Source organism: Protomyctophum bolini (genome assembly GCF_963924005.1).
Source record: "Protomyctophum bolini genome assembly, chromosome: 10".
Taxonomy (NCBI): Eukaryota; Metazoa; Chordata; class Actinopteri; order Myctophiformes; family Myctophidae; genus Protomyctophum; species Protomyctophum bolini.
This window is the reverse complement of record NC_137871.1, coordinates 41,928,524-41,948,377: the sequence shown is the minus strand read 5'-3', so window position 1 is coordinate 41,948,377 and position 19,854 is coordinate 41,928,524. Positions and strand designations below refer to the sequence as shown.

Genomic DNA, 19,854 nt, shown 5'->3' with positions numbered 1-19,854 from the left:
GAGGTTTAAGGAATTTATTGACAGTGAATAGATGGAGGGATGAAGGAGGGATGAATGAATGCGGATGTGTAGGTTCCGGGGGGGTCGCCGACCCTGGAGTCTTTGGGGAGGAGGTCGAATGGCACTCGTCGTGTGGCGTTCGTCGTAAGGCGTTCGTCTTACGGTGCGCATGGACGAAATCCCCCCGCAGGAACCTGATAAAAAATTTCAAAAAACATGGGCTATAACCCATCGTTTTTGTCATTTCGTCATTTTTTTCAAATCTTCAAAAATGATGAAAAACGGCACGCTATAGTATGCCGTACGATATGGGCTATAGCCCACGGTCCAAAATGATGAGAAACGAGGCTAAATTATTTTTTCAAAATTTCAAAAAACATGGGCTATAACCCATCGTTTTTGTCATTTCGTCATTTTTTTCAAATCTTCAAAAATGATGAAAAACGGCGCGCTATAGTATGCCGTACGATATGGGCTATAGCCCACGGTCCAAAATGATGAGAAACGAGGCTAAATTATTTTTTCAAAATTTCAAAAAACATGGGCTATAACCCATCGTTTTTGTCATTTCGTCATTTTTTTCAAATCTTCAAAAATGATGAAAAACGGCGCGCTATAGTATGCCGTACGATATGGGCTATAGCCCACGGTCCAAAATGATGAGAAACGAGGCTAAATTATTTTTTCAAAATTTCAAAAAACATGGGCTATAACCCATCGTTTTTGTCATTTCGTCATTTTTTTCAAATCTTCAAAAATGATGAAAAACGGCGCGCTATAGTATGCCGTACGATATGGGCTATAGCCCACGGTCCAAAATGATGAGAAACGAGGCTAAATTATTTTTTCAAAATTTCAAAAAACATGGGCTATAACCCATCGTTTTTGTCATTTTTTTCAAATCTTCAAAAATGATGAAAAACGGCGCGCTATAGTATGCCGTACGATATGGGCTATAGCCCACGGTCCAAAATGATGAGAAACGAGGCTAAATTATTTTTTCAAAATTTTAAAAAACATGCGCTATAACCCATCGTTTTTGTCATTTCGTCATTTTTTTCAAATCTTCAAAAATGATGAAAAACGGCGCGCTATAGTATGCCGTACGATATGGGCTATAGCCCACGGTCCAAAATGATGAGAAACGAGGCTAAATTATTTTTTCAAAATTTCAAAAAACATGGGCTATAACCCATCGTTTTTGTCATTTCGTCATTTTTTTCAAATCTTCAAAAATGATGAAAAACGGCGCGCTATAGTATGCCGTACGATATGGGCTATAGCCCACGGTCCAAAATGATGAGAAACGAGGCTAAATTATTTTTTCAAAATTTCAAAAAACATGGGCTATAACCCATCGTTTTTGTCATTTCGTCATTTTTTTCAAATCTTCAAAAATGATGAAAAACGGCGCGCTATAGTATGCGGTACGATATGGGCTATAGCCCACGGTACAAAATGATGAGAAACGAGGCTAAATTATTTTTTCAAAATTTCAAAAAACATGGGCTATAACCCATCGTTTTTGTCATTTCGTCATTTTTTTCAAATCTTCAAAAATGATGAAAAACGGCGCGCTATAGTATGCCGTAAGATATGTGCTATAGCCCACGGTCCAAAATGATGAGAAACGAGGCTAAATTATTTTTTCAAAATTTCAAAAAACATGGGCTATAACCCATCGTTTTTGTCATTTCGTCATTTTTTTCAAATCTTCAAAAATGATGAAAAACGGCGCGCTATAGTATGCCGTACGATATGGGCTATAGCCCACGGTCCAAAATGATGAGAAACGAGGCTAAATTATTTTTTCAAAATTTCAAAAAACATGGGCTATAACCCATCGTTTTTGTCATTTTTTTCAAATCTTCAAAAATGATGAAAATCGGCGCGCTATAGTATGCCGTACGATATGGGCTATAGCCCACGGTCCAAAATGATGAGAAACGAGGCTAAATTATTTTTTCAAAATTTCAAAAAACATGCGCTATAACCCATCGTTTTGTCATTTCGTCATTTTTTTCAAATCTTCAAAAATGATGAAAAACGGCGCGCTATAGTATGCCGTAAGATATGTGCTATAGCCCACGGTCCAAAATGATGAGAAACGAGGCTAAATTATTTTTTCAAAATTTCAAAAAACATGGGCTATAACCCATCGTTTTTGTCATTTCGTCATTTTTTTCAAATCTTCAAAAATGATGAAAAACGGCGCGCTATAGTATGCCGTAAGATATGTGCTATAGCCCACGGTCCAAAATGATGAGAAACGAGGCTAAATTATTTTTTCAAAATTTCAAAAAACATGGGCTATAACCCATCGTTTTTGTCATTTCGTCATTTTTTTCAAATCTTCAAAAATGATGAAAAACGGCGCGCTATAGTATGCCGTACGATATGGGCTATAGCCCACGGTCCAAAATGATGAGAAACGAGGCTAAATTATTTTTTCAAAATTTCAAAAAACATGGGCTATAACCCATCGTTTTTGTCATTTCGTCATTTTTTTCAAATCTTCAAAAATGATGAAAAACGGCGCGCTATAGTATGCCGTACGATATGGGCTATAGCCCACGGTCCAAAATGATGAGAAACAAGGCTAAATTATTTTTTCAAAATTTCAAAAAACATGGGCTATAACCCATCGTTTTTGTCATTTCGTCATTTTTTTCAAATCTTCAAAAATGATGAAAAACGGCGCGCTATAGTATGCCGTACGATATGGGCTATAGCCCACGGTCCAAAATGATGAGAAACGAGGCTAAATTATTTTTTCAAAATTTCAAAAAACATGGGCTATAACCCATCGTTTTTGTCATTTTTTTCAAATCTTCAAAAATGATGAAAAACGGCGCGCTATAGTATGCCGTACGATATGGGCTATAGCCCACGGTCCAAAATGATGAGAAACGAGGCTAAATTATTTTTTCAAAATTTCAAAAAACATGCGCTATAACCCATCGTTTTTGTCATTTCGTCATTTTTTTCAAATCTTCAAAAATGATGAAAAACGGCGCGCTATAGTATGCCGTACGATATGGGCTATAGCCCACGGTCCAAAATGATGAGAAACGAGGCTAAATTATTTTTTCAAAATTTCAAAAAACATGGGCTATAACCCATCGTTTTTGTCATTTCGTCATTTTTTTTAAATCTTCAAAAATGATGAAAAACGGCGCGCTATAGTATGCCGTACGATATGGGCTATAGCCCACGGTCCAAAATGATGAGAAACGAGGCTAAATTATTTTTTCAAAATTTCAAAAAACATGGGCTATAACCCATCGTTTTTGTCATTTCGTCATTTTTTTCAAATCTTCAAAAATGATGAAAAACGGCGCGCTATAGTATGCCGTACGATATGGGCTATAGCCCACGGTACAAAATGATGAGAAACGAGGCTAAATTATTTTTTCAAAATTTCAAAAAACATGGGCTATAACCCATCGTTTTTGTCATTTCGTCATTTTTTTCAAATCTTCAAAAATGATGAAAAACGGCGCGCTATAGTATGCCGTAAGATATGTGCTATAGCCCACGGTCCAAAATGATGAGAAACGAGGCTAAATTATTTTTTCAAAATTTCAAAAAACATGGGCTATAACCCATCGTTTTTGTCATTTCGTCATTTTTTTCAAATCTTCAAAAATGATGAAAAACGGCGCGCTATAGTATGCCGTACGATATGGGCTATAGCCCACGGTCCAAAATGATGAGAAACGAGGCTAAATTATTTTTTCAAAATTTCAAAAAACATGGGCTATAACCCATCGTTTTTGTCATTTCGTCATTTTTTTCAAATCTTCAAAAATGATGAAAAACGGCGCGCTATAGTATGCCGTACGATATGGGCTATAGCCCACGGTCCAAAATGATGAGAAACGAGGCTAAATTATTTTTTCAAAATTTCAAAAAACATGGGCTATAACCCATCGTTTTTGTCATTTCGTCATTTTTTTCAAATCTTCAAAAATGATGAAAAACGGCGCGCTATAGTATGCCGTACGATATGGGCTATAGCCCACGGTCCAAAATGATGAGAAACGAGGCTAAATTATTTTTTCAAAATTTCAAAAAACATGGGCTATAACCCATCGTTTTTGTCATTTCGTCATTTTTTTCAAATCTTCAAAAATGATGAAAAACGGCGCGCTATAGTATGCCGTACGATATGGGCTATAGCCCACGGTCCAAAATGATGAGAAACGAGGCTAAATTATTTTTTCAAAATTTCAAAAAACATGGGCTATAACCCATCGTTTTTGTCATTTTTTTCAAATCTTCAAAAATGATGAAAAACGGCGCGCTATAGTATGCCGTACGATATGGGCTATAGCCCACGGTCCAAAATGATGAGAAACGAGGCTAAATTATTTTTTCAAAATTTTAAAAAACATGCGCTATAACCCATCGTTTTTGTCATTTCGTCATTTTTTTCAAATCTTCAAAAATGATGAAAAACGGCGCGCTATAGTATGCCGTACGATATGGGCTATAGCCCACGGTCCAAAATGATGAGAAACGAGGCTAAATTATTTTTTCAAAATTTCAAAAAACATGGGCTATAACCCATCGTTTTTGTCATTTCGTCATTTTTTTCAAATCTTCAAAAATGATGAAAAACGGCGCGCTATAGTATGCCGTACGATATGGGCTATAGCCCACGGTCCAAAATGATGAGAAACGAGGCTAAATTATTTTTTCAAAATTTCAAAAAACATGGGCTATAACCCATCGTTTTTGTCATTTCGTCATTTTTTTCAAATCTTCAAAAATGATGAAAAACGGCGCGCTATAGTATGCGGTACGATATGGGCTATAGCCCACGGTACAAAATGATGAGAAACGAGGCTAAATTATTTTTTCAAAATTTCAAAAAACATGGGCTATAACCCATCGTTTTTGTCATTTCGTCATTTTTTTCAAATCTTCAAAAATGATGAAAAACGGCGCGCTATAGTATGCCGTACGATATGGGCTATAGCCCACGGTCCAAAATGATGAGAAACGAGGCTAAATTATTTTTTCAAAATTTCAAAAAACATGGGCTATAACCCATCGTTTTTGTCATTTTTTTCAAATCTTCAAAAATGATGAAAATCGGCGCGCTATAGTATGCCGTACGATATGGGCTATAGCCCACGGTCCAAAATGATGAGAAACGAGGCTAAATTATTTTTTCAAAATTTCAAAAAACATGCGCTATAACCCATCGTTTTGTCATTTCGTCATTTTTTTCAAATCTTCAAAAATGATGAAAAACGGCGCGCTATAGTATGCCGTAAGATATGTGCTATAGCCCACGGTCCAAAATGATGAGAAACGAGGCTAAATTATTTTTTCAAAATTTCAAAAAACATGGGCTATAACCCATCGTTTTTGTCATTTCGTCATTTTTTTCAAATCTTCAAAAATGATGAAAAACGGCGCGCTATAGTATGCCGTAAGATATGTGCTATAGCCCACGGTCCAAAATGATGAGAAACGAGGCTAAATTATTTTTTCAAAATTTCAAAAAACATGGGCTATAACCCATCGTTTTTGTCATTTCGTCATTTTTTTCAAATCTTCAAAAATGATGAAAAACGGCGCGCTATAGTATGCCGTACGATATGGGCTATAGCCCACGGTCCAAAATGATGAGAAACGAGGCTAAATTATTTTTTCAAAATTTCAAAAAACATGGGCTATAACCCATCGTTTTTGTCATTTCGTCATTTTTTTCAAATCTTCAAAAATGATGAAAAACGGCGCGCTATAGTATGCCGTACGATATGGGCTATAGCCCACGGTCCAAAATGATGAGAAACAAGGCTAAATTATTTTTTCAAAATTTCAAAAAACATGGGCTATAACCCATCGTTTTTGTCATTTCGTCATTTTTTTCAAATCTTCAAAAATGATGAAAAACGGCGCGCTATAGTATGCCGTACGATATGGGCTATAGCCCACGGTCCAAAATGATGAGAAACGAGGCTAAATTATTTTTTCAAAATTTCAAAAAACATGGGCTATAACCCATCGTTTTTGTCATTTTTTTCAAATCTTCAAAAATGATGAAAAACGGCGCGCTATAGTATGCCGTACGATATGGGCTATAGCCCACGGTCCAAAATGATGAGAAACGAGGCTAAATTATTTTTTCAAAATTTCAAAAAACATGCGCTATAACCCATCGTTTTTGTCATTTCGTCATTTTTTTCAAATCTTCAAAAATGATGAAAAACGGCGCGCTATAGTATGCCGTACGATATGGGCTATAGCCCACGGTCCAAAATGATGAGAAACGAGGCTAAATTATTTTTTCAAAATTTCAAAAAACATGGGCTATAACCCATCGTTTTTGTCATTTCGTCATTTTTTTCAAATCTTCAAAAATGATGAAAAACGGCGCGCTATAGTATGCCGTACGATATGGGCTATAGCCCACGGTCCAAAATGATGAGAAACTAGGCTAAATTATTTTTTCAAAATTTCAAAAAACATGGGCTATAACCCATCGTTTTTGTCATTTCGTCATTTTTTTCAAATCTTCAAAAATGATGAAAAACGGCGCGCTATAGTATGCCGTACGATATGGGCTATAGCCCACGGTACAAAATGATGAGAAACGAGGCTAAATTATTTTTTCAAAATTTCAAAAAACATGGGCTATAACCCATCGTTTTTGTCATTTCGTCATTTTTTTCAAATCTTCAAAAATGATGAAAAACGGCGCGCTATAGTATGCCGTAAGATATGTGCTATAGCCCACGGTCCAAAATGATGAGAAACGAGGCTAAATTATTTTTTCAAAATTTCAAAAAACATGGGCTATAACCCATTGTTTTTGTCATTTCGTCATTTTTTTCAAATCTTCAAAAATGATGAAAAACGGCGCGCTATAGTATGCCGTACGATATGGGCTATAGCCCACGGTCCAAAATGATGAGAAACGAGGCTAAATTATTTTTTCAAAATTTCAAAAAACATGGGCTATAACCCATCGTTTTTGTCATTTCGTCATTTTTTTCAAATCTTCAAAAATGATGAAAAACGGCGCGCTATAGTATGCCGTACGATATGGGCTATAGCCCACGGTCCAAAATGATGAGAAACGAGGCTAAATTATTTTTTCAAAATTTCAAAAAACATGGGCTATAACCCATCGTTTTTGTCATTTCGTCATTTTTTTCAAATCTTCAAAAATGATGAAAAACGGCGCGCTATAGTATGCCGTACGATATGGGCTATAGCCCACGGTCCAAAATGATGAGAAACGAGGCTAAATTATTTTTTCAAAATTTCAAAAAACATGGGCTATAACCCATCGTTTTTGTCATTTCGTCATTTTTTTCAAATCTTCAAAAATGATGAAAAACGGCGCGCTATAGTATGCCGTACGATATGGGCTATAGCCCACGGTCCAAAATGATGAGAAACGAGGCTAAATTATTTTTTCAAAATTTCAAAAAACATGGGCTATAACCCATCGTTTTTGTCATTTTTTTCAAATCTTCAAAAATGATGAAAAACGGCGCGCTATAGTATGCCGTACGATATGGGCTATAGCCCACGGTCCAAAATGATGAGAAACGAGGCTAAATTATTTTTTCAAAATTTTAAAAAACATGCGCTATAACCCATCGTTTTTGTCATTTCGTCATTTTTTTCAAATCTTCAAAAATGATGAAAAACGGCGCGCTATAGTATGCCGTACGATATTATGGGCTATAGCCCACGGTCCAAAATGATGAGAAACGAGGCTAAATTATTTTTTCAAAATTTCAAAAAACATGGGCTATAACCCATCGTTTTTGTCATTTCGTCATTTTTTTCAAATCTTCAAAAATGATGAAAAACGGCGCGCTATAGTATGCCGTACGATATGGGCTATAGCCCACGGTCCAAAATGATGAGAAACGAGGCTAAATTATTTTTTCAAAATTTCAAAAAACATGGGCTATAACCCATCGTTTTTGTCATTTCGTCATTTTTTTCAAATCTTCAAAAATGATGAAAAACGGCGCGCTATAGTATGCGGTACGATATGGGCTATAGCCCACGGTACAAAATGATGAGAAACGAGGCTAAATTATTTTTTCAAAATTTCAAAAAACATGGGCTATAACCCATCGTTTTTGTCATTTCGTCATTTTTTTCAAATCTTCAAAAATGATGAAAAACGGCGCGCTATAGTATGCCGTAAGATATGTGCTATAGCCCACGGTCCAAAATGATGAGAAACGAGGCTAAATTATTTTTTCAAAATTTCAAAAAACATGGGCTATAACCCATCGTTTTTGTCATTTTTTTCAAATCTTCAAAAATGATGAAAATCGGCGCGCTATAGTATGCCGTACGATATGGGCTATAGCCCACGGTCCAAAATGATGAGAAACGAGGCTAAATTATTTTTTCAAAATTTCAAAAAACATGCGCTATAACCCATCGTTTTGTCATTTCGTCATTTTTTTCAAATCTTCAAAAATGATGAAAAACGGCGCGCTATAGTATGCCGTACGATATGGGCTATAGCCCACGGTCCAAAATGATGAGAAACGAGGCTAAATTATTTTTTCAAAATTTCAAAAAACATGGGCTATAACCCATCGTTTTTGTCATTTCGTCATTTTTTTCAAATGTTCAAAAATGATGAAAAACGGCGCGCTATAGTATGCCGTACGATATGGGCTATAGCCCACGGTCCAAAATGATGAGAAACGAGGCTAAATTATTTTTTCAAAATTTCAAAAAACATGGGCTATAACCCATCGTTTTTGTCATTTCGTCATTTTTTTCAAATCTTCAAAAATGATGAAAAACGGCGCGCTATAGTATGCCGTACGATATGGGCTATAGCCCACGGTCCAAAATGATGAGAAACGAGGCTAAATTATTTTTTAAAAATTTCAAAAAACATGGGCTATAACCCATCGTTTTTGTCATTTCGTCATTTTTTTCAAATCTTCAAAAATGATGAAAAACGGCGCGCTATAGTATGCCGTACGATATGCGCTATAGCCCACGGTCCAAAATGATGAGAAACGAGGCTAAATTATTTTTTCAAAATTTCAAAAAACATGGGCTATAACCCATCGTTTTTGTCATTTTTTTCAAATCTTCAAAAATGATGAAAAACGGCGCGCTATAGTATGCCGTACGATATGGGCTATAGCCCACGGTCCAAAATGATGAGAAACGAGGCTAAATTATTTTTTCAAAATTTCAAAAAACATGGGCTATAACCCATCGTTTTTGTCATTTCGTCATTTTTTTCAAATCTTCAAAAATGATGAAAAACGGCGCGCTATAGTATGCCGTACGATATGCGCTATAGCCCACGGTCCAAAATGATGAGAAACGAGGCTAAATTATTTTTTCAAAATTTCAAAAAACATGGGCTATAACCCATCGTTTTTGTCATTTTTTTCAAATCTTCAAAAATGATGAAAAACGGCGCGCTATAGTATGCCGTACGATATGGGCTATAGCCCACGGTCCAAAATGATGAGAAACGAGGCTAAATTATTTTTTCAAAATTTCAAAAAACATGGGCTATAACCCATCGTTTTTGTCATTTCGTCATTTTTTTCAAATCTTCAAAAATGATGAAAAACGGCGCGCTATAGTATGCCGTACGATATGGGCTATAGCCCACGGTCCAAAATGATGAGAAACGAGGCTAAATTATTTTTTCAAAATTTCAAAAAACATGGGCTATAACCCATCGTTTTTGTCATTTCGTCATTTTTTTCAAATCTTCAAAAATGATGAAAAACGGCGCGCTATAGTATGCCGTACGATATGCGCTATAGCCCACGGTCCAAAATGATGAGAAACGAGGCTAAATTATTTTTTCAAAATTTCAAAAAACATGGGCTATAACCCATCGTTTTTGTCATTTTTTTCAAATCTTCAAAAATGATGAAAAACGGCGCGCTATAGTATGCCGTACGATATGGGCTATAGCCCACGGTCCAAAATGATGAGAAACGAGGCTAAATTATTTTTTCAAAATTTCAAAAAACATGGGCTATAACCCATCGTTTTTGTCATTTTTTTCAAATCTTCAAAAATGATGAAAAACGGCGCGCTATAGTATGCCGTACGATATGGGCTATAGCCCACGGTACAAAATGATGAGAAACGAGGCTAAATTATTTTTTCAAAATTTCAAAAAACATGGGCTATAACCCATCGTTTTTGTCATTTCGTCATTTTTTTCAAATCTTCAAAAATGATGAAAAACGGCGCGCTATAGTATGCCGTAAGATATGTGCTATAGCCCACGGTCCAAAATGATGAGAAACGAGGCTAAATTATTTTTTCAAAATTTCAAAAAACATGGGCTATAACCCATCGTTTTTGTCATTTCGTCATTTTTTTCAAATCTTCAAAAATGATGAAAAACGGCGCGCTATAGTATGCCGTACGATATGGGCTATAGCCCACGGTCCAAAATGATGAGAAACGAGGCTAAATTATTTTTTCAAAATTTCAAAAAACATGGGCTATAACCCATCGTTTTTGTCATTTTTTTCAAATCTTAAAAAATGATGAAAATCGGCGCGCTATAGTATGCCGTACGATATGGGCTATAGCCCACGGTCCAAAATGATGAGAAACGAGGCTAAATTATTTTTTCAAAATTTCAAAAAACATGCGCTATAACCCATCGTTTTTGTCATTTCGTCATTTTTTTCAAATCTTCAAAAATGATGAAAAACGGCGCGCTATAGTATGCCGTACGATATGGGCTATAGCCCACGGTCCAAAATGATGAGAAACGAGGCTAAATTATTTTTTCAAAATTTCAAAAAACATGGGCTATAACCCATCGTTTTTGTCATTTCGTCATTTTTTTCAAATCTTCAAAAATGATGAAAAACGGCGCGCTATAGTATGCCGTACGATATGGGCTATAGCCCACGGTCCAAAATGATGAGAAACGAGGCTAAATTATTTTTTCAAAATTTCAAAAAACATGGGCTATAACCCATCGTTTTTGTCATTTCGTCATTTTTTTCAAATCTTCAAAAATGATGAAAAATGGCGCGCTATAGTATGCCGTACGATATGGGCTATAGCCCACGGTCCAAAATGATGAGAAACGAGGCTAAATTATTTTTTCAAAATTTCAAAAAACATGGGCTATAACCCATCGTTTTTGTCATTTCGTCATTTTTTTCAAATCTTCAAAAATGATGAAAAACGGCGCGCTATAGTATGCCGTACGATATGGGCTATAGCCCACGGTCCAAAATGATGAGAAACGAGGCTAAATTATTTTTTCAAAATTTCAAAAAACATGGGCTATAACCCATCGTTTTTGTCATTTCGTCATTTTTTTCAAATCTTCAAAAATGATGAAAAACGGCGCGCTATAGTATGACGTACGATATGGGCTATAGCCCACGGTCCAAAATGATGAGAAACGAGGCTAAATTATTTTTTCAAAATTTCAAAAAACATGGGCTATAACCCATCGTTTTTGTCATTTCGTCATTTTTTTCAAATCTTCAAAAATGATGAAAAACGGCGCGCTATAGTATGCCGTACGATATGGGCTATAGCCCACGGTCCAAAATGATGAGAAACGAGGCTAAATTATTTTTTCAAAATTTCAAAAAACATGGGCTATAACCCATCGTTTTTGTCATTTCGTCATTTTTTTCAAATCTTCAAAAATGATGAAAAACGGCGCGCTATAGTATGCCGTACGATATGGGCTATAGCCCACGGTCCAAAATGATGAGAAACGAGGCTAAATTATTTTTTCAAAATTTCAAAAAACATGGGCTATAACCCATCGTTTTTGTCATTTCGTCATTTTTTTCAAATCTTCAAAAATGATGAAAAACGGCGCGCTATAGTATGACGTACGATATGGGCTATAGCCCACGGTCCAAAATGATGAGAAACGAGGCTAAATTATTTTTTCAAAATTTCAAAAAACATGGGCTATAACCCATCGTTTTTGTCATTTCGTCATTTTTTTCAAATCTTCAAAAATGATGAAAAACGGCGCGCTATAGTATGCCGTACGATATGGGCTATAGCCCACGGTCCAAAATGATGAGAAACGAGGCTAAATTATTTTTTCAAAATTTCAAAAAACATGGGCTATAACCCATCGTTTTTGTCATTTCGTCATTTTTTTCAAATCTTCAAAAATGATGAAAAACGGCGCGCTATAGTATGCCGTACGATATGGGCTATCGTAGCCCACGGTCCAAAATGATGAGAAACGAGGCTAAATTATTTTTTCAAAATTTCAAAAAACATGGGCTATAACCCATCGTTTTTTTCATTTTTTCATTTTTTTCAAATCCTCAAAAATGATGAAAAACGGCGTGCCATAGTATGCCGTACGATATGGGCTATAGCCCACGGTCCAAAATGATGAGAAACGAGGCTAACTTTTTTTTTTCAAAATTTCAAAAAACATGGGCTATAACCCATCGTTTTTTTTTCATTTTTTTCAAATCCTCAAAAACGATGAAAAACGGCGTGCCATAGTATGCCGTACGATATGGGCTATAGCCCACAGTCCAAAATGATGAGAAACGAGGCTAGCTTTTTCTTTCAAAATTTCAAAAAACATGGGCTATAACCCATCGTTTTTTTCATTTTTTCATTTTTTTTAAATCCTCAAAAACGATGAAAAACTGCGCGCTATAGTATGCCGTACGATATGGGCTATAGCCCACGGTCCAAAATGATGAGAAACGAGGCTAACTTTTTTTTTCAAAATTTCAAAAAACATGGGCTATAACCCATCGTTTTTTTCATCCTCGTTTTTTTCATCCTCGTTTCTCATCATTTTGGACCATGGGCTATAGCCCATATCGTACGGCATACTATAGGACGCCGTTTTTCATCATTTTTGAGGATTTGAAACAAATTAAAAAAACGATGGGTTATAGCCCATGTTTTTTGAAATTTTGAAAAAAAAAGGTTATCCTCGTTTCTCATAATTTTGGACCATGGGCTATAGCCCATATCGTAGGGCATACTATAGCACGCCGTTTTTCATCATTTTTGAGGATTTGACAAAAATGAAAAAATGAAAAAAACGATGGGTTATAGCCCATGTTTTTTTTTATTTTGAAAAAAAAGGTTATCCTCGTTTCTCATCATTTTGGACCATGGGCTAGAGCCCATATCGTACGGCATACTATGTAAAGGACAGCACACGTTGGCTATGACACAGACATAATGTGGATTGAAGGAAACACACAGACAGAGTAAATAAATGTGTACCTTTTTTGTCTGAGGATGGTGTTGTAGTATCCATTGTGGTATCCATGAGTCGCAGTGGTGTAGAGGATGTGAAGATAGCGTGTTGGGCAGGTACACAAACTACACACGTTACTGGCTGCAGGGATGGTCTGGGAAGTACGGTATGTAAGGCAGTGGAGTTGTGTATTGACTATTGACTTGATTTAATCAGTTATTTGCAGTAATGTAAATAGTACATAGTGTTGGCACACACACACACACACACACACACACACACACACACAGATGTAACAAATATACGTGGAGACATTTGAAAGGTGAAGATGCCTGTGGAGCCCCCCATTGAATGGCATTTGTATGTCTGTTAAATGTGAGAGTGTAAATGGGTCAATTGTATGTCGCTGTCTCTGAGTTACATGAGACCCCCATTACTATTGAGTGTAAATCAGTTAATTTGGTGTGGTTCCATTGGGTTCTAAATTATAATGTAGCTGGGGACATGGGGGAACTCCCCCCATGCATTACCGTAAACTATGATGTGGCACAGTGCCTCATTCTCTACACACACACACACACACACACACACACACACACGTGCGTTGCGAAAGTAGCGAAACACACACACACGCGCGTGGCGAAAGTACACACACACACACACACACGTGCGTTGCAAAAGTATAGCTGCCTGGAAGGAATTATTTACCTGGGCTGGTACCTGGCGGAACTTCGGAAGGCAACGTGTGTGACCCACGGCTCCGTCAGTGTGTGACCCACGCACGCGTGCGTTGCGAAATCCGTGAAAGAAAGTGTGTTGCGCTGCATGCTGTGTACTGTATGCCACTGTTGTTGTGTTGCGGCGGTAGGTGTGTCGTGTGTGTGTGTGTGTGTGTATGTATGCGCCGCCAAATTGTATAGGCCACTGTTTGTTGTGTTGCTGCGGTAGCTAGAGGAAGCATGCCAGTGGGGTAACAGTGAGAACGGTGGCCTGTGATGCAGGTGTCGCTAAGGTGCGGAGGTGTGTGAGGGTGCGAGGTTGGTAGGTGCGTGTGTGTGTGTGTGTGTGTGTGTGTGTGTGTGTATGTATGCGCCGCCAAATTGTATAGGCCACTGTTTTACTTTGCACATTCTCAGAGTTATGGAAGTCCTTGAAATACATGTGTTGTTTTTTGTTGTACTCACAGGTTGCTGTACGAGGTCCAGTCAGCCTTGCTGAGCGAGGGTCTGGTGGTCAGCAGGGCTGAGGTCAGATGAGACTGGCTGAGCAGCAGGCCTGATCCACTGGACACTGGAGTCACCCGATGACCACTGTCCTGGAGACCCTGCAACGCACGCACACGCGCACAGGCACACACACACACACACACACACACACACACACACACACACACATGCACACGCGCTCACAAAGTAGAACATAAAAATAGGGTTTATTTTTTGCCTCTTGTCTGAGCACAGACATCACACAGGGCTGGCTATTACTTTTTTAATCGTGAAAAAGATGTGCAAAATTCATTACCAATTACATTTTTTTTGTGGCTTTCTCCTTTATTTTATATATTTTATGGAGGGACAGACAGTAGGCTGACAGGAAATGGGGAGAGAGATGGGGGGGGTGACATGCAGTAAAGGCCGTCGGGATCGGGAGTCGAACCCGCGGCCACACTGCCAGACTGGATTATACCAGCCAAGGTGCCTGGACCGCTGAGCCACGGCCCAGGCCTGACAATTATAATTTTAATATCTAGAATATCTTAGAAGACATTTTGTAGAATCGCAAAATGGGTTTTAACCCATTTAGGCCCGACTTCGAAAGAATATATATTCAAAGATTTGTGCCGCATTTTCACGATTTAAAAAAAATAGCAGACCTACAAGCTCATAGCGCGGCACTCGGTGCCGCGCTATGACCTTGTAGATCTGCTATTTTTCCAACAGCTCAAGTATAACATAATGCTTTTAAAACACCAAAAGGGGTTCGCATTATGTTGTGCTTTAGCTATTGAAAAATAGCAGATCTACAAGCTCATAGCTTGTAGGTCTGCTATTTTTGAAAAATGACTGACGACTGACATAGAAACATGGCTTTTTTCAGAAAACTGTCATTTTCAAACAGACATTTTTAGAATCTGATCTCAGGTCAGAATGGGTTAAAGAGTCAACTCACGCGGTCTCTCCTGTGGCTGCTCTTGATGGTTCTGATCTCCTGCTGCAGTCTCTCCATCTGCTCCGGGCTGAGCTCCGTGAAGCCCGTCTGGACCGAGGGCATGTAGGCCGGGAGGGGGACGTGGAGTGAGATATTGTCCTCTAGGTTCACATCCATGTGAAAGTTCTGGCACAAAACGTGTATTTAGTCAAATATCTCGACCTTTCCACCGCATTCACACGGACACCTTTCACTCCGGGCAAAGGGGGTACAGAATTAATTCACCAAATCTTCCTCTGACCACACCCAACACAAATTGACCAGGGAAGCACACAATCAGCAGGTGCTTGCGATAGGTGCTGGGTAATTAATCACACCACCTGCCTATTGTGCCCCAAACTTGCGTTTCCCTGACGACGTTTGCGACGGTCAAAGGAATTTTGGATAAATTAAGTCTAGATGTCATTCCGAGTGCCTTTGCCCGGAGAGAAAACCGTCCAGGTGCAGCTTGTGAAAAAGTGGAGATATTTGACTAAACAAACATTTTATGATAATGACTTCACATGGATATGAAAGTTGAGGACCATATCGGACTCCCAAGTCTTTATTTCAAAGACTTGGGAGTCAGATATGGTCAACTTTCATATCTATATACATTTATTGAGAGAGTACACACGGAGCGCCGACCACATTTACACCGCCATGCTGCCGCTGCAAACGCAAGTCTACAGCATTGATCTATATGGCTCTGGTATGTGAAATAATGCAATGTATATAACAGACATTCTAGGGCTATAATTAGTCACATCTGCCTTGTTGTGAAGCCTAAAAGCCATGAAGAAATTAAAAGTTTATATTCATATGTGACCAGATTTCACTGAGCCTGCCATCATGCACATCCCAGCTTTTCACCCGAGTAGAACTTTTTGTCAGCCCGCAAAATGAGTTAATAGCACAGGCTGACTCCTCACATACTAGAGCATGTCTGAAATAAGTGTCAGAGCTGAAATCGACATGTAAATATGAAATAAATGCTTCACAGAAATAAATGCTTCACAGAAGTAAACCTGTCAAGTCTGTTTTCTCAAAACTCGCCGTTTTCTGCAAGACTGTTCAGGATAGTGCGTTACAGTGGAGATGTAATGGAACTCTTAGACTCGGTAGACTATCTTTAGCCTTGTAGGCATATGTACCGGTATGTATTTATTCAAGCGGCAATGATACGTTGCCGCTCTGCTCTGTAGTAGGTTCCATCCTGGAGGCCAATCTTTCCGGTGATAAAATGGCCACCAACGTAATCAAAAAAGTCAATCAAAGAACAAGATTCCTTTACAGGATCTCCTCACTGGTCAACAAAAACACCCAGAAGACCTTAACAGGAGCCCTCGTACAAGGTTTCTTTGACTATGCATCCACCTCGTGGTACCACAGCACCTCAAAGGCCCTTAAAACAAGGCTCCAGACCTCCAAAAAAAAAATATGCCGGGCTCCTACTTGGCCTCACCCCCCGAACCAACCTCACCCCTGCCCACTTTGACAGGCTGGGATGGCTTAGGGTCGACGACAGAGTACAGCATCTTGCAATGGGTCTAGTCCACAAGATTCGATACACCACCAAGATACCCATGTAACTGTCTAAATACTTCCTTAATGTAAACGAAGTCCACACCCACAACACCAGAGGGAGTGCAACAAACCATGTACAACCCAGATTCGGCACACACGAGAGTACTTTCTGCTTTTGGTACTTTAAAGTACATTTCGATACCAATACTTTTGTACTGTAAAGTACATTTTGAATTCGAGACTTTTACTTTACTTACAACTAACAGATTGCATTGCAGTATTGATACCGTTACTCGAGGAAAACATTTGACTACTTATTTGACACCACTGGATATTGGCCAGTCAGGCCATACAGAGTGAAGCTGTAAAACAGTGAGCACTGACATTTCTTCCTGGAACACAAAAAGCTCCTCTCCTCGGTACAGGCGTCATCGTTCCACTTCCCGCTCACCAGGTGGTGGTGAGTCATCGTCACGCAGTCTTCCTGTTGAGGAGTAAAAATACAACCTGAAGCTATTTAGGTAGACAAATAATCCAGCACACATTTGTGTTGTAGAACTCGCCTTGACTTAAGTCAAGTCAAGTTAAAGGAGAATTCCATACTAAAAGGCTTTCTTACCTTTCTTTGTAGTTGTTACGTCACCACCAAAGAGGTCCAGGTGTTATTTTGTGCAAAAGCTCCTTATTGGCTATTTCCCCTACCATAAGCCCTAAATGAATTGCATTGAATTGAATGGGAATTGAATGGGGCTATGGGGTGTCGTGCTAATTCGCTTATTTTCATCGCTCAAAATTATAATTTCTTTGTATATATAGCGGCACACTTTACTACTTCTTTCGATGGAAATAAGCGAATTAGCATAACACCCCATAGCCCCATTCAATTCAATGCAATTCATTGAGGGCTTATGTAGGGAAAAAAACACCTGGACCTCTTTGGTGGGGACGTAACAACTACAAAGAAAGGTAAGACAGATAAGAAAGCATTCTAGCATGGGTTAAGTCAAGTTCTATAATACAGTGGTTTCAACCTTTTTAGCCTGTGACCCAAAAGAGGAATTTGTTGTCTCCCCGCGACACAAACTAGTGAAAATAGCAGATCTACAAGGTCTTGTAGATTTTCTAATTTATGGAATTTCTTAGATGTTTTCTTTGATTGCTTCATGTAATCATTGAATTTAGTTTTTATTCATGAAAATGTTTGCTTTTTTGGGAACGTTATTTTGAAAATGTTTTGAAATGATAAAAAAAATAATAATAATAATAATCAAGGGACCCATAAAACGTGTCCACGACCCACTAATGGGCCCTGACCCGCTGTTTGGGAAACAGTGCCATACCCAATAGGTATGGCAATACCCAATAGGGTTCTCACCATCCCTCCCACATTGTTGGGCTCATTGCTGTTCCAGTTGGTGTACAGTACTGGACTGATACCGTCACACCATCCATACTGGTTCTCCACCAAAACATCCGACAGGCCAATCCATGCTGGGAGCTGCAAGTCCCTGAGATGGCTGGTCACGAAGTCTATATTATGTTTTTCATAATTGTAAAAACCATTTAAACTTTAAATGGTCAAATACTTGTTTACATGAAACCTTATGGGAAATTACCAAAAGGCTTTGAAGATCCAGGTACCCAAAGGATTCTTCATCGATGGCCTCATCTGAAAGACAGAACACAGAATATTACTACAGTGACCACATATAGACCACAAGCTCTAAATGCGTTCCTCATTATTCACGACTTGCGGTTGATGTCATAATGTCCGAAACCACCAGTTGCCCATGCATGGTATACTATACTATTGGATTTATTGATTAACTGAACTGGCCGGGTGGGTGTTTCTGCCCAAATCAAGTGCATGGCTGGTGTTCAGCTGCACAAGCCCACATCCTTTCAAGACGTAGTGCAGCTGAACACCAGCCATGCACTTGATTTGGGCAGAAACACCCACCCGGTCAGTTCAGTTAATCAATAAATCCAATAGTAGTATACCATGGCATGCATGGGCAACTGGTGGCCCTGGGGCCACATGTGGCCATCATCTTAATTTAATGCAGCCCCCAGGTTGATTTTATTTCAGCCGTTACACTTTATTTCAGCTGCTTTAATTTCTTCAGTCTATATTAGTAGCTTAATGATTAGTATTACATTTGTATTGTCTCTGTGAGTGGAAATATAGTGGCAAAATATGCCCACACCAATGTAGTAGAGTAGACAGTAAATATTGTAACTGCCAGTGACAGTTGGTTCTGCAATAATTTCTTTAGTTCCTGTAATTTGGTATACTTTTACTTTGACACCTCCTGTTACCTATCCATATATAGCTGAAGCCTGTTAGCTTCACTCACCTCAGACCAATAGACTAATTTCACACAGCCAGACTCCAGAGTGAGCAGAGGGAGAGAGCACCAGTGTGTGTGTGTGTGTGTGTGTGTGTGTGTGTGTGTGTGTGTGTGTGTGTGTGTTTGCACCAGACCACACGGTATGAAATGTTTGACTGTTTATGTGACTCTTATTATGTTTGTACTCTTATTGATTAAGCAGTGTTGAAGCCTGTGACATTTGCAGTGGTAGAGAACTTTTAGTGACTGAAGTTGTCTATTGTCTACAGTGCCTGTCCGTCACACTATGTGTAAATGTGACCATCGGTGACTGTTGATCAGCCCCACAAGCAGAACCCAAATGTAGTAAAGTTTCTGACACTTTTATGACTTTACCCATTGGGTCCTGGTTCACGCTGGGCTGCCACCAGTTATGCACACACAAATACAATGTAAACACGTAAAGAGAAAAGATTCTGCGCGGTTTTACGATGTTTTTTCCTGTGCTGGCTTACGAATGTGCGAACTATAAGTACCTTACATACCTCTGAGAAAATCTCCTGTGTCGCGGAAGCTGTTAAGTATTTTTAA

At 38.5% G+C, this 19,854-nt stretch overlaps 1 protein-coding gene across 1 annotated transcript; it reads right to left on the bottom strand.

The window, feature by feature from the left end:
• Positions 1-18,440, bottom strand: LOC308322480 (uncharacterized protein). Its single transcript, XM_080773760.1, has 6 exons — positions 18,309-18,440; positions 17,318-17,417; positions 15,389-15,475; positions 14,404-14,543; positions 13,246-13,373; positions 1-194 (listed from the first exon to the last, which is right to left on the bottom strand). Exons 1-4 carry the CDS (start codon positions 18,309-18,311, stop codon positions 14,425-14,427), a joined length of 309 nt encoding a protein of 102 aa, XP_080629886.1. The 5' UTR covers positions 18,312-18,440; the 3' UTR covers positions 1-194; positions 13,246-13,373; positions 14,404-14,424.
• Positions 18,441-19,854: the final 1,414 nt, after the last annotated feature.

Bases quoted from the DNA above. Each gene is read 5' to 3' on its own strand.
- LOC308322480 (XM_080773760.1), bottom strand. The intron at 15,476-17,317 runs GTCAGTGCTCAC...CCCTCGGTCCAG, and splicing joins TTTGTGTTCCAGGAAGAAAT to ACGGGCTTCACGGAGCTCAG. The intron at 14,544-15,388 runs GTGAGTTGACTC...CGTGCGTTGCAG, and splicing joins GCAGCCACAGGAGAGACCGC to GGTCTCCAGGACAGTGGTCA.